The 18,285-nt window shown below is 38.9% G+C and overlaps 1 protein-coding gene across 1 annotated transcript in view; it reads right to left on the bottom strand.

Moving 5' to 3' along the window:
* Positions 1-14,224, bottom strand: part of UNC5D (unc-5 netrin receptor D) — a 171,415-nt gene extending 157,191 nt beyond the window's left edge. The window contains exon 1 of the mRNA XM_026122357.2: positions 13,982-14,224. Coding sequence (XP_025978142.2) covers positions 13,982-14,087 — 106 coding nt within the window. The 5' untranslated portion in view covers positions 14,088-14,224. The remainder of the gene's footprint in view (positions 1-13,981) is intronic.
* Positions 14,225-18,285: the final 4,061 nt, after the last annotated feature.

Below are 18,285 nucleotides of genomic sequence, written 5' to 3'. Positions count from 1 at the left end.
CTTGTTGAAATAACTATCCCCCCTCCCCCTTTCATTTCTACTATGCTCAGAACGAAGGCTGAAGTCAAGTAGTTTACAGGTATCTACTGTGGAAGTAATGGTGCTAGAGGGAAACCAAGTAAGAAAGAAGCTAAGTGACATGCACTTCTACTGTTTTTTAATTCTCTAGCTTCCTAACTTATACCAGTGTGGAAGAAGATGCACTTACTTATAAGTGTTAAGGATTTGCTGATCATTACAGGTAAATTTAAGACTGACCTAACAAGTGCACAGCTGGCCCAAACTACTGTAGCATCAGATTTCTTCTTTGTATCCCTACAATACTAAGAAATAAGGGAGAACCACAAATAAGGAGCCAAGGCACTGAGAATTCATTTCACTTTCTTGAAGTTCAATCTAAAACCATCCCTATTAAGAGAAAGATAAGCAATAAAAAGGGTGTACAATAGCTCTAGACAACCCACTGAAGCTGGTCTAAAGCCTTATTTATTGGCAGAGCGTATTAATAAGAAAAGCCAGATCAAACTAGCTCTAGATCTTTTAAGGTTAGGGTTACAAGAGGATGAACTGCTAAGAGGCAGCTGAATGGGATTTCAGTTTAAATGCTGATTTCACTATGTTACTAAGCAGATGGGCTACTCTCACAGAAGCATCTCAGGTATCACTTCAAGTATGGAAAGTAGAAACAGAATTAGGGATAGCAACTACTGATTATAAACTTGGACTTTCTTACTGTAGCAGACACTAAATTTAAATTACATGCTCACAATGAAAAGTCTATGAGAAGATAAATTACAATTGGCACAATTATGGCTTATGGATTTATTGACTCATTTTGCATGAAGGGAAGTCTCAAATTTTTTAAAAATGCAATCTGACACTTTATATAGACACTATACAGAGTAAGGAAATATTAAAACACATCAGTCATTTCTACTACATACCAGTTTTTCAAACGCATATGTTTAACTGTTGAAATCTGTCTAGATACATAGGTGGAATTGCAATAGAGTATTGCTGAGTGACATGCAACATGGTACTTATAGCATCATTTTGGGCACACATCACTATCAAGAGTAAAAAGAGTAGCTACTTTTTATTGCTACAATACATATGGTATCAGATACTTCAACAGAGTTCTGTGAATTCTTTTTTTAAACCTCTGATGTAACATTTTAAATAGCCATGAAGAAGGTTTCTCCTATTGTCTTCCACAATGCTAAGAGATTTAAAATAAAAAAAAGTACAAGAAGAACAGCTTGGACTTGAAACAAGTTGTATGTTCTTTCCTAGGAAGGGAGACTACTTAAATAAAATAGTTTTTCATTTCCTCCTCCTCCTCGGAGCAAACTTAATCCCGCAGAAGCAAGGGGAAAAAAAAATCTTGGGCTTAAGTCAAGAGAAAAATCACTAAAAGACAAACAAAAAAGCAGCTAATAAATCATGAAACAGTATTTCCACCTGGAGGTTTTCAAATCTGTCAACTGCATTTTGTTGAAAAAAGTGGAAATTTGGAAGTTGCAGATGCTACTAGGAACTCCATGAAGTAAGCAAACATGGGGTGTGAATACCACACGTTTCACTACTTAATAAAATACTTCAGAACGCTTGGCTAAACAACAAATAAAAAACAGAAACAAAAACCCTTAGTAACATGTAAGTATTTTTAAAAATAGCATGATGTTCTCGATTCATTTACAGAAAAATCACATTTACCAGACCAATTTAAAGGTTTTTAAAGAATGCACTTTAGCACTACTCAGCTAAAATGATGATACTAAATTGGAAACAAACTGTCTTCAGCTATGACAGACCTCATTATAACAAACTATTTTTTATACTTCATGAAAGTTTATTCCACATATGCTTGACTCACCTTTGTTAGGTGATCCTTTTCTCTTGCATCATGAGAGATATGTATTTTAAGAGGTAACAGTCTGCTTATAAATAGTAACATGCCAGCGTAATAGCTTGTTTGTGTGACACAGGAGTTTTTTCTTTTCTTCCATTCTCTCCAGCATAACTGGAAAAAATAACAGCCAGCTGTGAAAGGATCTGGATAGCTCAAAGGGCATAAACAAAGGTACTGGCGATAAATTAGAATATTGCAGCCCTCTTTTAGGGGTTTCAGACATTGCTTCACAGTTGATAACTGTACATGAATTTTAAGCAGCCTGCTAGGTCAGGCTAACTCACAAGAAGCATTATGAGCCATTACTGTGTATCATCATCAGGTAGGTCTCAATACTGAGTCTTCCTCACAAAGTACTTACAGAACACAGGAGTCCAAATGAGAGAGAATATCACTAGGGTGCACAAGGGATACTGGAGCTTTTTGCTCTCCCAAACTTTCAGAAGTTTTTTCAGGTGGAATCCATCCTATGCAAATACCCATAAAAAGAGAAGATCAGCCATATCTAAAGTTATCAGAAGCCAGCTTAGAGCACTGGATCCCCATTTTTTGATCAAAGCTGATTCTCGCATATCTCACTTTGGGTTGACAACAATCATTGCTTCCCTTTCTGTATTCCTTCTGCATGATATGGAAAAAAAGGCCTGCAGGGCAGCAAACTCTTGCTCAAGTCTGTTCACATATGTGTATAAGCCAGTGTTTTGGCTGGATGCATCACATGTCATTCTGTGACCTACTAGCTTAAAACAAACAAACAAAGAGAAAAAAAAACCACAAACACCTAGTTGTTTATTTCCAGCAGCAAGAGAAAATTTGCACTGAAAAATGAAGCAAATCACTCTCCCCACTCCATAATACCTCTTGGATTAATGAAGTCCCTTCCCGTCTGCACAGCATGAAAACAACAGCTTAACTACCATATGACAATTTTTACCTTTAATAAAATATTTTAAATACGAATCTTTCAAAGGGTTGAAAAAACCTGCATGTGAGCTGTTAAGAGTGTTTTGTGCGATTTTTTTTTTTTTTTTTTTAAACAGAAAGCAAGGGTTAAAAATATGAACAAAAACAGCCAGAGTCCTATCTCCTAGTACCAGCTTCTGTGAGTTTCTCATGTTAAGCTGTTTTAGCGGTTAAGCATGACAGGCTAGGATGACGGAATACTGCAAGTTGCATGACAGAGCAGCAGGTGGAATGCAGCTAGATATAATGGGAGCACAGAGTGGCTGTTATTTGCTTCCATCATGACAGGTGTACCTTTTTTCCCTGCAGGACTGAGGAGACTATAACTATAACTGACATTCCAAAGGCAAAAATTCACTCGAGAATACTTCTGCCAAGTTCTTAATGGCTATGATTTCATTTATGCGGGTTGTCTGTTGGCTAGGCTAGCCACCGCTACCCTGGACAGCAGCAAGGCTTTGAATTTAGCTTCAGAACACTTATTCTTATTTATTCTTTTGCATGAGGTGCAACTCCAAGAGAAAGAGGAGGAGGAGAAAGAGTAAATATCCTTCACAATGCATTTTCAGACAAACAATAATGTTTACTCAGCAGAAAGAAGCTCTCTCACCTTTCTCCTTGACCACCCTTTCAACCATACAAAAGATGCTGGAGAACATTTATAGAGAGTGTTTCAGTGACAGCAATTTCAGGCAATATAAAGGTAGAGGAGTCAGTTTCTGCACCACCCCTCTTCACTAATGTTCATCCTATCCTTTAAAAAACATGAAATCTTGAGTGCTTTCATATCTCCAAGGGGTAAAAGTGCTGAAGAGCATGGCTGTATACACAAACACACATACAAAAATCAGTTATATCTGTTGAAACTTTCAGCTGGAAATGGTATAACCAGCTAGAAATATCTCTTAGTTACAGACATAACCTTATATCAAAGCAATAAGTGACAAGAGTTAAGAATAGCGTGTTCTCCATTTACCATATTTTACCAGTCCGCTCCCCTCCTGCAGTGGTATTACATCACTACTCAATTTGCAAAGGAGTCTTGCTCTTGTAACGTATGCCACCTTTTCCACGTTTAATTTATTCATCTTTTTAAAATGCTGGTGATTTGAAACAGTGAACTAAAGTGAACTAAATATTGGAGACTGAAAATCCTTTAATTTATTCACAGAATGAGTTTTGAAGTAAACGGTAGAGCTTCAATAGCCATGAAATTCAGTCTTGACATCACAACCTACAGCACTGCCATGCTAATCTGGGAGCGGATTACACCTGTAAGGGGTTGATGCAGTCTTTGTTTACGTGCAACCTCTGGCCTGTCTTCTGAAAGGGCTGGGGATCCACTAAATTCTGTATGCAATGGGAACACCAGTCCACCCAGATGTGGATAAAGACAGTTTCACAAATCAAGCAGTAACAAAGCCGCCCTACTACTCAAAATGCACTTTTTAATCTGTGCATAAAAGTTAGTGGAATACCATGTATACTGCAAAATACTTGTGACAGCCTTCTAGTGAGAAATTCAGCATGCGATATGAGAGTGGGAATGTACCTGCTGGTTTTAAGTGACTCTGATACCTGTTACCATGAGGTATCTCTTTGCTACAATAATGCTAATTGTTGGACCTCAAGACCTCTGTACATGCATTTTTACAGTTACTTAAATCTAAAGCTACAGTCCAGGCTCCATCTAAAATCAGGTTTCTCTACTGTGTACTCTTCTCCCTCCTTCCTACAGAGTTTGTTGAGGGAGGAGGAGGGGAGACAATTGTATACATTTTTCTTTCAGGCACGAAGGAAGTTTTACCTACTTATCTCCAAAAAAAACACATCCCTATCCTTTGCAAGAACTAGACAAAGATCTGCAGAATCCCAGCCTGCAGGATCTTTTTCTTATACTAGGGTAATTTAATAAGAATTTTGCTACTCTTTAACTGGAGGAGGAAGATATCCATCATAAGGGTAATACTGATTTTTATTTCTGCCATTCCAATCCCTCCCTAATTCCTCAGAAAGGAGAGGTTGGCATGTAGTTTGTTAAAATACAGTTCTCGAACTGTTACAGTCATGTGTACTATAACTGGAAACAGAAAACACTACACAATCTTCATGAAGAATTAAAGATGCAAGGATTGGAGCTTGTATTCAAATGATTAAAGCAAAGTTAGAAAGCACAACAAAAGCAAGGTACCATATTACTAAGTCCCAGATTCAATCTAAATAGGGCAATTTAAATTGTAGTCTAATTTAGATCTGTAACAATCTTTACAGAAATAGGCAAGTCAAGTAGCAAAGTTATCTTTAGAAAAAATCTATTAACAGTAACGGAATGATAATCCTCTTAGATTCATTGATGCTGACAGATTAAATACTTTAAATTCATTTTTTATTTTGTTAGCTCATTTGACACAAAGTCAGTCCTACATTTTTAATATTACAGTGGGAGTACAAGGAGTTTTGCTGTTACTGTGGTAAAGCTGGTATTAATAGAATGTCTCTGTGCGTTCAGCAAGTTCCTCAGGAGTAATAAAACCATAAACTAGGTTATCAAATGACAAGTAGAAAAAGATTAATTTGTTTCAATTTTTAACGTACTACCACTATTTATCAGAAATTAGATTAGCATTGCTGAATTTGCTTTCCATTTAAGAAAAGCCTAAAAAGCAGGACAAGAAAGAATACATGAACAGAACAAGAAATAACACATGAATAAGCATGTCTTCCCTATGATAGAGAATTAAATAATACAGGGTTACATACACAGACAACCTTCTGCTCTTAGAGTCAGGCTGGCACATCTCCAGCAACGGAGTAACCTCAAAGTTTTAAGCAATTCCTCTTGCTTTCTCCCTTGAGAAACCACCATGCTCCAGCAACAAAACATTTTATAGCAATATTTCTTGGACCTGGATGCAATTGACAAATAGAGTGACCAAAGAAGAAACTTGCATATAGATTCTTTGGAGTCTAAGTGAAGGTCCTTGCTACAAGATTAGCGATTGCTCTAGCAATATGGAGTTTCCTGTTATTTTACTCACAAAACCTTTCAAAAGGCTAATTTCACATTTCCGCTGATTAAAATTAAATTTTGAGACTTGGAAACTTTTCACGATACAAAATTACTTCCTGCCTAGCCCTTTGCAATAAATGTTCAGATGCCTGCATTCTCTCAGAAATAAAAAAAAATATATGCCAGGCCTAGTATCATAAATTATCACCAGCTGATTATCGGTCCCCCAAAAAACAGCCTAACATAATTTGGAATGGACGTAGCAGACAGAAAAATAATACAAATGACCAGCAGCTGCGACTCCATTTCAGTGACTTGGATCAATAGAGTTGACCCACTGATTCTAACAAAATTCCACAGCTTATCAATGGTAAGTAAGATTTTTTTTCCCCAGTTCTGATTATCATTAGAGTATTTTTTAGCTACTTTCCCTTACAAAAAGGAAATTGCTGACCATTTGCCTAGGAACCATATAGACAGAAGTCCACAGAGCCTTTAAAAGTGTGTAATTATCTAGGAAAAATAATTAAACTTCAGAATTAGAAAGCTGTTTTAATGCATCTGTATTTTTTTTAAAGATTACTTAAATCTGAGAACAACATAACATGCATAAAAATTTTCAGAATGTTACATGGAAGTCTTCAGTTAGAATATAGTGCTAAAGAGGAATGACATGCATTAAATATATGCACCACCTAGTGTCTTCCAGTGTGTCCGCTACATTCATTATTGATCTACAGCACATAGTTTTGACAGGCAAAGGGTTGTTAACTGCTACCCAACATTAATGTTTTACTCTATGCAAACAGTCCATGTTCTATACAGCTAAGATAAAAGACACAAAAACAAAAAACTCCAACTCAAAACTCACATTATATATGTCAGCAGCAGTAAATACCTTACAATATGTCATCAACAACAAATACCTCCTGAATTGGAAGCTAAAACTAGTATTTCAAAAGGTAATGGCTCACCACAGATCTTTAGTGGTGTTAAATCTGGCCTAGAACATACCTATCATGAAGCATTTGTCACCATAAAAGTCACAGACACATCTGTATAACTGCAATTCAGATATGGTTTTATATAAAAGGTTGAATTCAATTATTGGGGCAAATTTGTTTTTTTTGTAATGCAATTTATTATTAGGAATGGTGCAAGTATAGAAGCAATTTTGTGAATAACTGTTGACAATTTATAAGAAATCTCCATGTTTGCTCTTTTTATGTTCATTCTCTGCCAGGATTCAATTCAATTATATATGCAGAAATTCTCATAGAAGAAAAGTTTTAGATCCCCCAAAGCATCTTCTACTGAGAAAAAAAATAGGCATATCCAACTAGAAGACAAGTAATATTGTACTTCCTTTAATCATTTACAAATAAGCAACATGTGTAACATTTCAGTTTTTCCTGTGTAGCAAGTCAAAGAGCATAGTAACGCACACAGGGAAAAAAAAATATATGTATTTTGCGTATTCTAGAGATAAAACTCTGATCAACTGGGATAAGATTTTTTCGAAAAGGTTTTTTTTAGATTGGCAATCAAGAAGTTAAACATTGAAGCATATTAAATATTATTTTAATTTCACATTCAGCATAAAGGCATAAAGCAGTTCTTCTCTGATTCTCAACCACTGGAAAGGCTTGTCATTCTTAAACAAGTAGAAAAGTCAAAAGCAGTTTTTAAAAAGTGTTCCTATTGTTGTTTCTTTAAAACAGGCATTGACAAGAAAAAACAAAAAACTCAGCTACACTGTTTTCTATCTCATTCATTTTGATTACACTTTTTACTTCTAGATACATTCAATAAGCTTTAACTACAGATGAATTATGCTTTTTTATTACAATGCTTCAAGTGTTGAAGTGTCCACTGGGCCTTCAAAGTATCAAAGCAATTTACAATTACATCAGAATTACAATTACAGCAGGTACTGCATATAGGACAAGAAGAGTTTGCAATCGCCTCCAAAAAAGGTGCTGGAAGCAGAAAAATATGAAGTCACTTTCTTTAAGGTTACAGGTCAACTCCAAAGATGAGAATAAATTGCAGGTATATTCAGGTCCTGACCAAGCCTTCAACATCTAAGTCCCTAGTTATGACAAGGTAAGCATATGATTTGCCTAGAGTAATAGAATTAGGAATTACTGGAAGTAAGCAGCACAGACAGTACAGAAAACGGGTCTGCTGCATTCATGGACCAGATGCTACAGCTTCATGCCATTGCTACCTTTCAAAGCTGCCTTGCATGCCTGTTTAAGGTAGAGCCTCTGCTAAAACATCGTCTGTGAAACAGTAGACTCAAAGAACACATATATTTGCTATCTCAACTGCGCCACTTTTCTCACAAGCCAGCTCCCCCCCAGGAGTTAACTTAGCTGCAGCCAACGAAGTGGCTGATTACTATGAGGATGTCCCATTTCCCATTCCAACAAACTAAAACTGTCCACTCTGAGGCTGCTTCTCCATCCATTTGCAAGCAATACGTGTGTGACTTTTAAAGGCTTCTCAGAACACTGTTATGTAGAAATTAAGGTAATTGACTGCTTTCCCTCTTTCTACTGCACATTAAGCAAAAGTTTCCAATGAAATGTTCACAACAGGAGTTTTAAACATATACGTTAAAGTTCATTTTTTTTAAGCAAGTAAAGTATAAAAAGACTAGAACAACAGTATACTGAAATTGCATTTACGTGTGCATGTAATCTCACATACATGTTGTCTGAGATACCATGTTAATTCCTTCTTGTCCTACCTTGAAACAGACACAGTAGTGCATGAAAAAAACACCTTGTATAATCAAATTAATTTGATATCCCTTAATCATCCTCTTCTGTAATCCAAAAGCAAGCTAATAGCTGAGTAAATTCAAAGTGTGCTGAATTTTCCTAAAGGAAATAACTATGCGCATTTTTAACCATTTTTAGATGGAACTAGATGAACTCATTGCAAGAGGGCTTCACTGAAGTCTGTAACTTTCTAAAATTCAAAAAAAGAAATGGCAATAAATATACAAAAACATGCATAGCAGTAGTAAGGAAGACATTAACTAGGGAGCAGCATGTTTTAGTGTAGCTGCCCTCTAATATTCTCTGGACTAAAGCGCCTATAAAATGTTTGGTACTAAAAACTGTCATGTAAGTAACTGGACTAGACTGACCAAGATTCTACAATGGTAACTTCTTTATGAACAAGAGTTTTTGATTGCTCTAAAAAAGACCATAGAAAAGGTGGTGGGGGGGGGATGAAAACAGACATTGATCAAAATTGTACAGGTGCATTACAAGGATAAGATTACTTAAACTTGCACATAGTGTTAGCAGTTTTCAATATCTACTTGCAAGATGCTCTAAAATGTGGTTTATTGACCTCTAATGAGATAACTGGAGTACAAAAAAATGCATACTTACAAAAAAATCATGCTATAAGGTAGGCACACGATACAACTTGACAATTAATGTTCTTTAAAAGTAGAAATAGAAAATGAAACACTTTTCCATTTTATACCAATGAATCTGACCATCTGCTCTACAGCAAGAGCAGCAGCATCCACAAAAACTGAAACAGCAGCCTCTGGTGTTAAAAGTCTGCTCTTTTTCTCAGACTCCACCTTTCACCAGAAAGCAGGACTAAAAATACAGAAAAGGGTCCCTGAGGGATCCTTTGCACCGTTAAGTAATTTTCCGTCTTAGCATATATCATACTATTTGTGTTTGCTTTCTGTAATTCACTGTGAAAGTATCCGCAGATTAGTTTCTATTCTGCACTGGTGAAAATTCATCTTGATACCAAGTCCTCTTACTGTATGGAGATGGACATTTTCTTTCATAGCATGGAAAGCTCATTTCACCCCTATATAGCTCACGTGTTGTTCCCTACATATGAAAAGGCAGGAATTACACATCTCTCAAGCAGATATATGAAGAAGCACATGCATATGAAGAATAAGCCAAGAAAAAAAACATTCTGCAATACACTACATCAAAGGCAGAATTATCCTGTCATTCCAGAAGTGAAATATTATCAGAAATGTATGCATTAGAAAGAAAGCGTATGACGGAGGCTGTGCACATCTCAGTTCACGATAGGATCACACACATAGCTCTTTGATTTTGTGTTTGAGTGATAGAAGGCAAACCTACTGCCATCCTGACCTGCTGTATGCCAGAAATCCAAAGTGCGCTCTCTGTGCAAAGCCATAATGTACTCAAGCATTATTACAGTGCAAATCGAAAGACTCACTATTAGGATTAGTGTTCTACAGGAGACAGAATATATTCATGTCTGAAGACAGTCTTGTGCTCAATAGGAATAGTCAGACCTTCCCACTCGTTCTTTCTTTGAATTATCTCACAAACCACATTACAACACATTACCAACATGGTCACAGATGAACAAAAATTTCAGGAGCGCTAAAAAAACTAAACAATGACTAAAAAAGAAAAAAAAGACCCATACATAGATGCTCTATCTGTCCCAAAACCTATGCACCCAGTTTTGAAACATTGAGTCTCCAAGTGTTTTTTGTAGCTTTAGGTAAGTTAATTGTCCTCTTTCTAAGTCTTAATTTCTCCAAGTATAAAAACAAAAACAATGCCACATCACAAGCAAATCAAGCTTGTACCATTCTTAAGATTTGAGAGGAAAGATAAACTATTAAGCAAACTCACCAGAAGGTTTATTTTCTCAGCATTTATAAAGTTAAATAATATAAATATTAACTGAGAAACACATGTAAGGCATCAACACCCTGCATGGTGAGTGGATGGATATTTCAAAGCAGAGCACGTGGTTTGTTATTTTAATGAATGCTTTATCCTAACAAGATAAAAACACATCTGAATGGAGTGATTTGAACAGTCACACAAGAGAGACATAAATATTGTTCATATCTTTCCTTAATTTTTATTTACTCCTGTATCACTTGTTAAGAATATTTCAAGTCTACACCTAGTCAATAAGTTAATGACATACATACTTTAAGATCAAATAAATCAATATGCTGACACAGTGTGTATTCAAATAGGCTTGGCAAGTCAGAAATATCTATCCTTCAATTTTAAATAGTAAACTGTTGAATGTTTTTACAAATAATCAAACATCTTTACTCTCAGCAGGGTATCAGGAACAGAGAAACAAAACTTGAGACAATCTAATAAAACAACGGAAATAATATACTCCCTTTCCGATGTAAAAAATCAGGACACCTAAAAAACCCACTCCATTAATTCAGCGTACACACAGAAACAGAACTGGCCACAGCAGAGCAGCAATATTCCTCAAAGCATCAGTGATAGCTCTTATACAGCTCTAAGGTATTGACAATGAAGTACTTTGCAAGTATGGCTAGAATTCAGATACACAAATGAAAGTCTAACCAATTTATAATGAAATAAATGGAGGCTCAACTAATTTGTGCAAGGACAGTGCTAAATGCAAGACAAAAGGTACTCAATAGGATTCAAATAACATGCACATCCATCCTATCTTCACCACAAGATTCCTGTATCAACAGAATTAGCTACTTCTATCTTTTTAAAAAATAGTATTATTTCTCCCAAGCGCTCTGTTGTCCAGGAACTAGCTTGTCTTCCTGGTTCCTAGAAACAGGATAATGCTTTAAACATGCAGCTTTCTACACTGTGTATTTTCAGTGCTTTTTATGTTAAAAGAAGAAATGAGAAAAAAAAACCCTTTCAGACTAAAAGAAGATATTTTCTTCAACAGCTTGTTGTTCATAGACCCACCCGTATTCCATTAACTTAGTGGAGCGGCTTAGCGGAGCACTTTATCATAATAAAATCAATAGCAACATACGGTGGCTACCATGCAGTACTATAAATGCATAGGTACTACTGTAACAGGAAGAGGAAAATCCCTAAATGATGCTTATTTAGAACAAAATGTACTCGGAGCTAGAAATACCACACAACACATAGCTGTAGGCTTTAATATCAGGACACGGAAGAATACTAATGTTTGTATTTAACAGACGTCTTTATTCAGATATATGCAACTCAAAATTACAGTTTCTATACATCGGATGATAAATACTAGTGACTTTCTTCTTATTTTCAAATTACTGTATCTATACAATGTTCTAAGATAGAAATCCAAAACTGTATGTGTATATTCATTCCAATGGATTTAAAAATGTAATGTGAAGGTTATCCACAATCCTTTCATTTTTCTTTAAACCCTATTCAGAATAGAATCCTAGAATACAGTTGCTTTCAGAGGCAGCTTTTAGATAACTTCATAAACCATAATCTTATAGCTCAATGGGTCACTAACTGAGGTTAACTGCTTCAGCAAAAGCTACAAGTAAACACTATGCAACACCACAACTAAGAGACTACAGCTGCATAACTGAGTCTAAAAATGTCCTGTTATTCCTCGTAATAATGCTCCCAAACAACTCAACTCCAGTCAAGAGCCTGAAAAGACCTGTACGGTAAATTTTAATTAAGTAGTTGAAACATGTTCCTTAACAGCAGCAGAAGAGTTGCCCTGCTGCACATGACTTGCAGTGTAAAATTTCAAATGTTTATAGGGCCTGATCCTAATCTTATTTAACACAGTGCAAGAACTGTCATAGAGTTCAAATGTGGAAAACAAAGGCAGTAAAGTACCCTGCATTATTGATTAAAATGCACACACACTCCTTTGCAGTCAGGGATATATTTTGATAGAAAAAGTAGTAAAAAATATGGGTTTTATATATATATATATATACACACACACATACACATATATACATTTAAGAATTCCCTCTATTCTCATCATTTAGTTCACTTTTTTTATGAAGCATAAGTTTTTTCAAAGGACCAGTGACTTCCTACACAAAGACTAAAACCAATAGAGTACAAAGGAAAAAAAGCTGGCAGCACAGACATAATAGGCATGCAAAGAAAGATCTTCACAGAGGGGCTGGTGCTGAGATAGCAGACACTAAGGGGAATCCTTCAGGATCTACAAAGTCTGATCGAGAGATTACTATGATCTGGAAAAATAAGCCATTCTTAATGAGCATACCATTCTAGACTACAAACACAGAATTTAGCTGTTATCAATAGCAGATACCATCCTCCAAAAAGGAAAACATAACACTGTACTGCCCCTCCTGCCCTTCCTAGGCACACACTCAATCCTTTGAGAAGTCCAGGTACACCAGCCAAGGTGCGAGGGGTGCCAGGTGACAAGCAGTTGTTGACATCCTTTGGCTATTTTCTCCGAAGAGATTGTTTCACTTAACTGATTTAGCAAGAAAATGTTAAATATAAAATATAGGACTCCAAGCATCTTAAATATTCACCCACATGCATATAAAAGATACACATACATGCATGTATGTATGCGTATCCACCTCAGACACTTGTGCTGTTTGACAGTTAGAGTCGCGCTGCCAGAAGAGGTCACTGAATCTCCCAAACCCCACCATTTTGGGGCAACCGAATTAGTAACTAAGACTATTATGGATATTTCTTAAAGACACTGTCCAAAGGATTCATGCTCATGCTGGATTCCCAAGGATGCTTCAGCACTCAACAGCCCAGAGCTCTCCCTGCCTATTAGGCTAGCAGCCTTGTGGTGAATTATCTCCACTCTAAGGATTCAAACTCCCGGCAGAGCCGCAGCCCCCATTGCGACGCTCCCCCTGTGCTCATCCTTCCCACCGCACTACCCCAAATTAACTCCTGGACACGATGTCCTGCAGCAAAACATGCTTTCTACCGACTCCCATCCCTTCCCCCGTGGGTAGTATGATTTCAGCTGTGTTCTCAGATATCCCTCCCGTTAACGTACTCACGCAGAGCCCGAGCAGGCAGGCCGACAGGGAAGGCAGGACGGACCCTCCCGAGCGCTCGTCCCGGCCCCCTGAGGGAACGGTTTTCCTCACGCGAGCGCCTCTCCGCCTCCCCGGAGGCGCGAAGGGCGCGCGGACACCCCGCCGCCGTCAGCTCGCGCAGCAACCTGTGGGATCGCCCCGCGCCCGCTGCTAACTTGCAGGCAGCGCGCGGCGAGCGCGCGGTCTCCGCGGCTCCCTTGTGCACGGCGGGCGCGCGCCTGGGGGAGCCCCGTGGGCGCCCGCTTACCTCGCAGGGCAGCTGTCCAGCTGCAGCGCCCCAGCAGCAACAGCAGCAGCAGCAGCCGCCGCCTCTGGCGCAGGGGGCAGCTTCTCCCTCCAGCCCCTTGGCCCATGCTGTCCCCACAACTCCCGGTCCTCTCCCCTCCGGCCGCGGGAAGGAGAAGAGGATGTAAATCTCCTTTCGGTGGCTCCGGACTGCAGTCCAAGCCGGGGGAGTCTCCTCCTTTTTTTTTCCTCCCCCTCTCTCTCCTCTCCCCCCTCCCCTCTCAATGCGGGGAGGCGCTCGGCGCGGCGAGGGCGGGCAGCGGAACCTCGCCACGCTCCAGCCCGCCGCCGCCCGCCGACTAGCGGGCCGCAGCGCGCGCCCGCATCCCTAATGAGCCGCCCCTCCCCCGCAGCCAATTAGGCGCGCGCGGGGCGGGCTCTGCCGCCGGGGCGCGCGGCAGGTGCGCCCGGGCCCGCCGCCGGCGCGCGGCCCCCGCCGCAGCCGCGCTGCAGCCGGCGCGGCCCCGCCCGCAGCCGTCCCTGGCCCCTGCCGCCCGCAGCCGTCCCTGGCCCCTGCCGCCCGCAGCCGTCCCTGGCCCCTGCCGCCCGCGGGGCTGCGCGAGCCCCTCCGGCACCGCCGAGGGCCGCGGGGTTTTGCGGTTTTCTCATAAAAACCCACCAGGTACACAAACTGTCACCCGCCCTGGTCTTGCGTGAGCAAGGAGAAAACAGGGACTAGTCTGCTACTCCCAGGGCCGCGTTTTACGGGGAGAGGACACTGTGGCTACCAGCACTTGCTAGAGCGAAGTTCAGAGCACAAAATGGTGCCTGCAAAGCCAGAATCGGGCCGCACAGTCCTGATAGAGGGAGTGCAACTCCCTCTTGACCGCGTTCACTACGGTCCTTGGTTTCCAGAGGATTATTCTGCCTTACCCTGGTAAATTCATACACTAACCCTAAATAAAGTACTACTGTTAAGAGGAACAGGAGGAAATACGGCAGCCACCCCCCACACCCAAAACAAATATTTTATGCTATCTTTATTAATAGTGTGTGGTTCTGTGATCCAAAATTCTTTTTCTTGCCAGGAGTGTCACTGTTTCACTCTCCCTTCTCACCCTCCAATCTAATGCTATATAAACATTTTTATTTTATACTGGAATAAAGTAGTATGATGCACATACGAACAGAATGACTCCTGCAAAGCCAAAATCATTGCAGCTATGCTCAGGTGAAATCGCTACTGTTCTGTTTTAAATAGATTTGATCAGCAAGAAATCAGAAGATGAAGATACCAGCTGAAGAAGAGCATGGCTTGCTTATCTTTGCTACAGGGGTAATTTTCAGTTTTAAAGAACAGCAGCAAAGAACATTCACTCTTCTGCAAAATCCTTGCTTATATTTGGCAAATGCATAAGATTTCAGGAATTAATGCAGTTTTCTTTACTATAATGATAGGGGGCAGAGAGGGAGAGGAGAGAAAAAAAAGCCTCAATGGCTTGACACTAAGCACAAAGTTTCTTCTAAACATTTTTTTTTTTTTAAATCAGGCCATTTAACAGTTTTACTTTTAAATTCCAAAAAAAAATTAAAAAAAAAAAAAAACCTTCTTCTGAACCCTTAGTCTTTACTAAGCATTATGATTTGGGGGCAAATGCACTTTTACCTTTCACATACAGTAAAGAGGGCGAGACTGCTTTCAGCTCAACACTGCATTTGCTCTGAACTGTGGAGTCACACAGTGCTTCTTCAACAATCAACAAGCAATGCCTATGCATGAGAAAGACATATATTGGACACAGGAAAGTAAATTAAAATATTTTGGAAGTAAATTCATTGTCTGGTATGTCAATGCTTCTACAGAATCCAGCAACTGCAGCAATGGAGCAAAAAGGTTCAATTTCATGGAAAGAAAGAGATAAAAAATCAGATTTGGTATTAACGAAGCACTCATGAGCTTTCTACAGCACTATAGTTAAGTGTCCAAAAACTGTAACTATTGCATTTGTTCTCCACCTCCCATTCTTTTGAAAATGAACTCCATTTTATAGTCAGAGGAAAAGACTATAAGAGAATTCAGCAGTTTTATTCCTGTTTATGCTTTACACTTCACCAACCTACTAAGTTCATTCTACTCCAGTTCCACAAATTCTAAAGTAAGCACCTATTCTGCAAATTTAAGGGGGATGAAATTACTACTTAAAAAATGCTTTGAAATCCTCCAGTGATAAGTTCTGGAAAAATGCAAAAGGATTACTTACAAGTACTTAAGAACAAGGCTTGTCAATTGGTCCTCCTCCAGGCTAACTTTGTACTGTTTTCAGATGGAAACAAATAATTAAAGCAAAAGGAATTTGTAAACAGAATTTTAAGAGGGAAAAAAAAAAAAATCAATATTTGAGAACATCACATAAGGACATCTCTTATTCCCTTTCCATCATGCGTTTGCCAGACTTCAGCTCACAACAAAGAGCAGAGATGCAAAGGCAGAAAGCAAGTATATGAAAAAAACCATTTTCTTCAGCTTTTGAGGTCACCTCCACGTCCAATGGGTTCCAAAAAACACTGAGCAATGAAACTGGGAAACTATACAGGACCATTTTTACATGTCATATAGAGCATCTAGTGTACTCCCTTTAGAGTCTTAGGGTGCAGACATTATACTCCTGTCTTCTTGTATATACATACAGCCATTTTTGCTGCAAGCACATTATCTCTTCTTGCCTATGCTACTGAGTCAATGTTTGCTGCTTTGGACAGAAACACCAAGTTCCCAGTTTATAATACAGTTGCAGTGAGGAAGAAGAGAGCACAAGTAGAAAAAAAAGAAAGGGGCAACAGCTGGTAACATCAGTGCACTTGGAAATACAAATAAGCAGAATATTCTGCAAGGAGCAAATATCAAGGTGGGGAGTGTGCAGCAATTTGAGCTGGTGAAATGCAGCTTCAGATGAAATGCATTCTTGAAACACTGGTGCACACTGGTGTGTACAGCAGCTTACAGAAACAAAGCTCTGAGTGTGCTATCTAGGACAGTCCAATGTATGCCACTACTTCTAACAATGGAGTTGCTACAGCCTGCTGTGCTGCACGGAGGCTATTAACACAAGGTTTTAATGAGAGTGTTACAGGGAAAAGTAAGAGGAAACCTAGAGAAAGCTTGCTCACACCTCACAGAGTGTGAGCAAGAATGGAAGAGAAGTCAGGAATCCAGCCAAGAAGGACTGATGGCATTACTGTAAGAAAATACATGTAAAGAAACTAATAGAGAAGAAACTGAAGGTGCTAGAAGGGAGAAGCTTGTTGATCCCTAGCACTTCAAGGGTTAAACTTTACAATAAACAATAACTGTTTTCTGACACAGCATCCATACTTCTCATCTGGGATTCTTTTCCTAGAAACCAGGTTTGAAGTTTGATCCAGTAAAAAGGAGAAAAAAATAGCAAAACCAAAGCAACTTTCTTCAGTATCTTGGTCACTGTAACAGCATATATCCAGATAGTAGGAAAGTGCCTATGGCAGGAATTGCCAGAATTTGTAACCAAGGGTCTCAACTCTAATTCTCAGCTCTGTCACCAACTCACTCACCAGATACCTCTGAAGTGGTTTTTTTTTTGCCTCCACATCTCTGCATCTTCAGTTGCATCTCATTGTGTCACTGAGCTGGTTGCTACAGAAATTCCTACAACCTTCAACTACATTAACTTATTAAACAGACAGCACTTTACAACTATGAAGTAAATTTTTCTAGATAGAATATGTCAATAACCTAATAATTTTCAGTAAGCCACAGAGCTACATCATGAAGAAAAAAAATCACCTCCTTCACCCTAGAAGCTCAGCAGAATGTTCCAACTGAGTTTGCAAGGGTGCTTTCAATCCCTATTTCTTCTCAAGTGCAACACAAGTTTGCAGCCAGGTGATTACGTTTTGTTTCTTATTTGAAATACCATGTTGGAGGATCCCACAGTGATTTGCAATAAAACAGAAGTCACATCACCTGTATGTCAGATAATATGCTGGGGGAGGGTCATTGCTGACATGCCCTCAGGAACAGGTGAAAAGAAAGCTGCTTCATTTCCCACTCTTGCAACTAAACATATATGAGATGGCACTGGAATCTGATACAATGTACCTAGTTACTCATAATGTATGTAACCATAAAAGGAGAGTAAGTGCATCTAAACCATTGCCATGCATCAAAGAGAACATTAGACACATAGCAGTTGGCTCTAATGCAAATATTCACATCTGTAAAGTAGGTAAATAATTCAGGAGCAGACAAGAACATCCAACTGTAACAACAAATAAGTAATGAAATTACTT

This window comes from Dromaius novaehollandiae, chromosome 26 (genome assembly GCF_036370855.1).
Source record: "Dromaius novaehollandiae isolate bDroNov1 chromosome 26, bDroNov1.hap1, whole genome shotgun sequence".
Taxonomy (NCBI): domain Eukaryota; kingdom Metazoa; phylum Chordata; class Aves; order Casuariiformes; family Dromaiidae; genus Dromaius; species Dromaius novaehollandiae.
The sequence above is the reverse complement of the archived record's forward strand: the minus strand, read 5'-3'. Positions and strand labels throughout refer to the sequence as shown.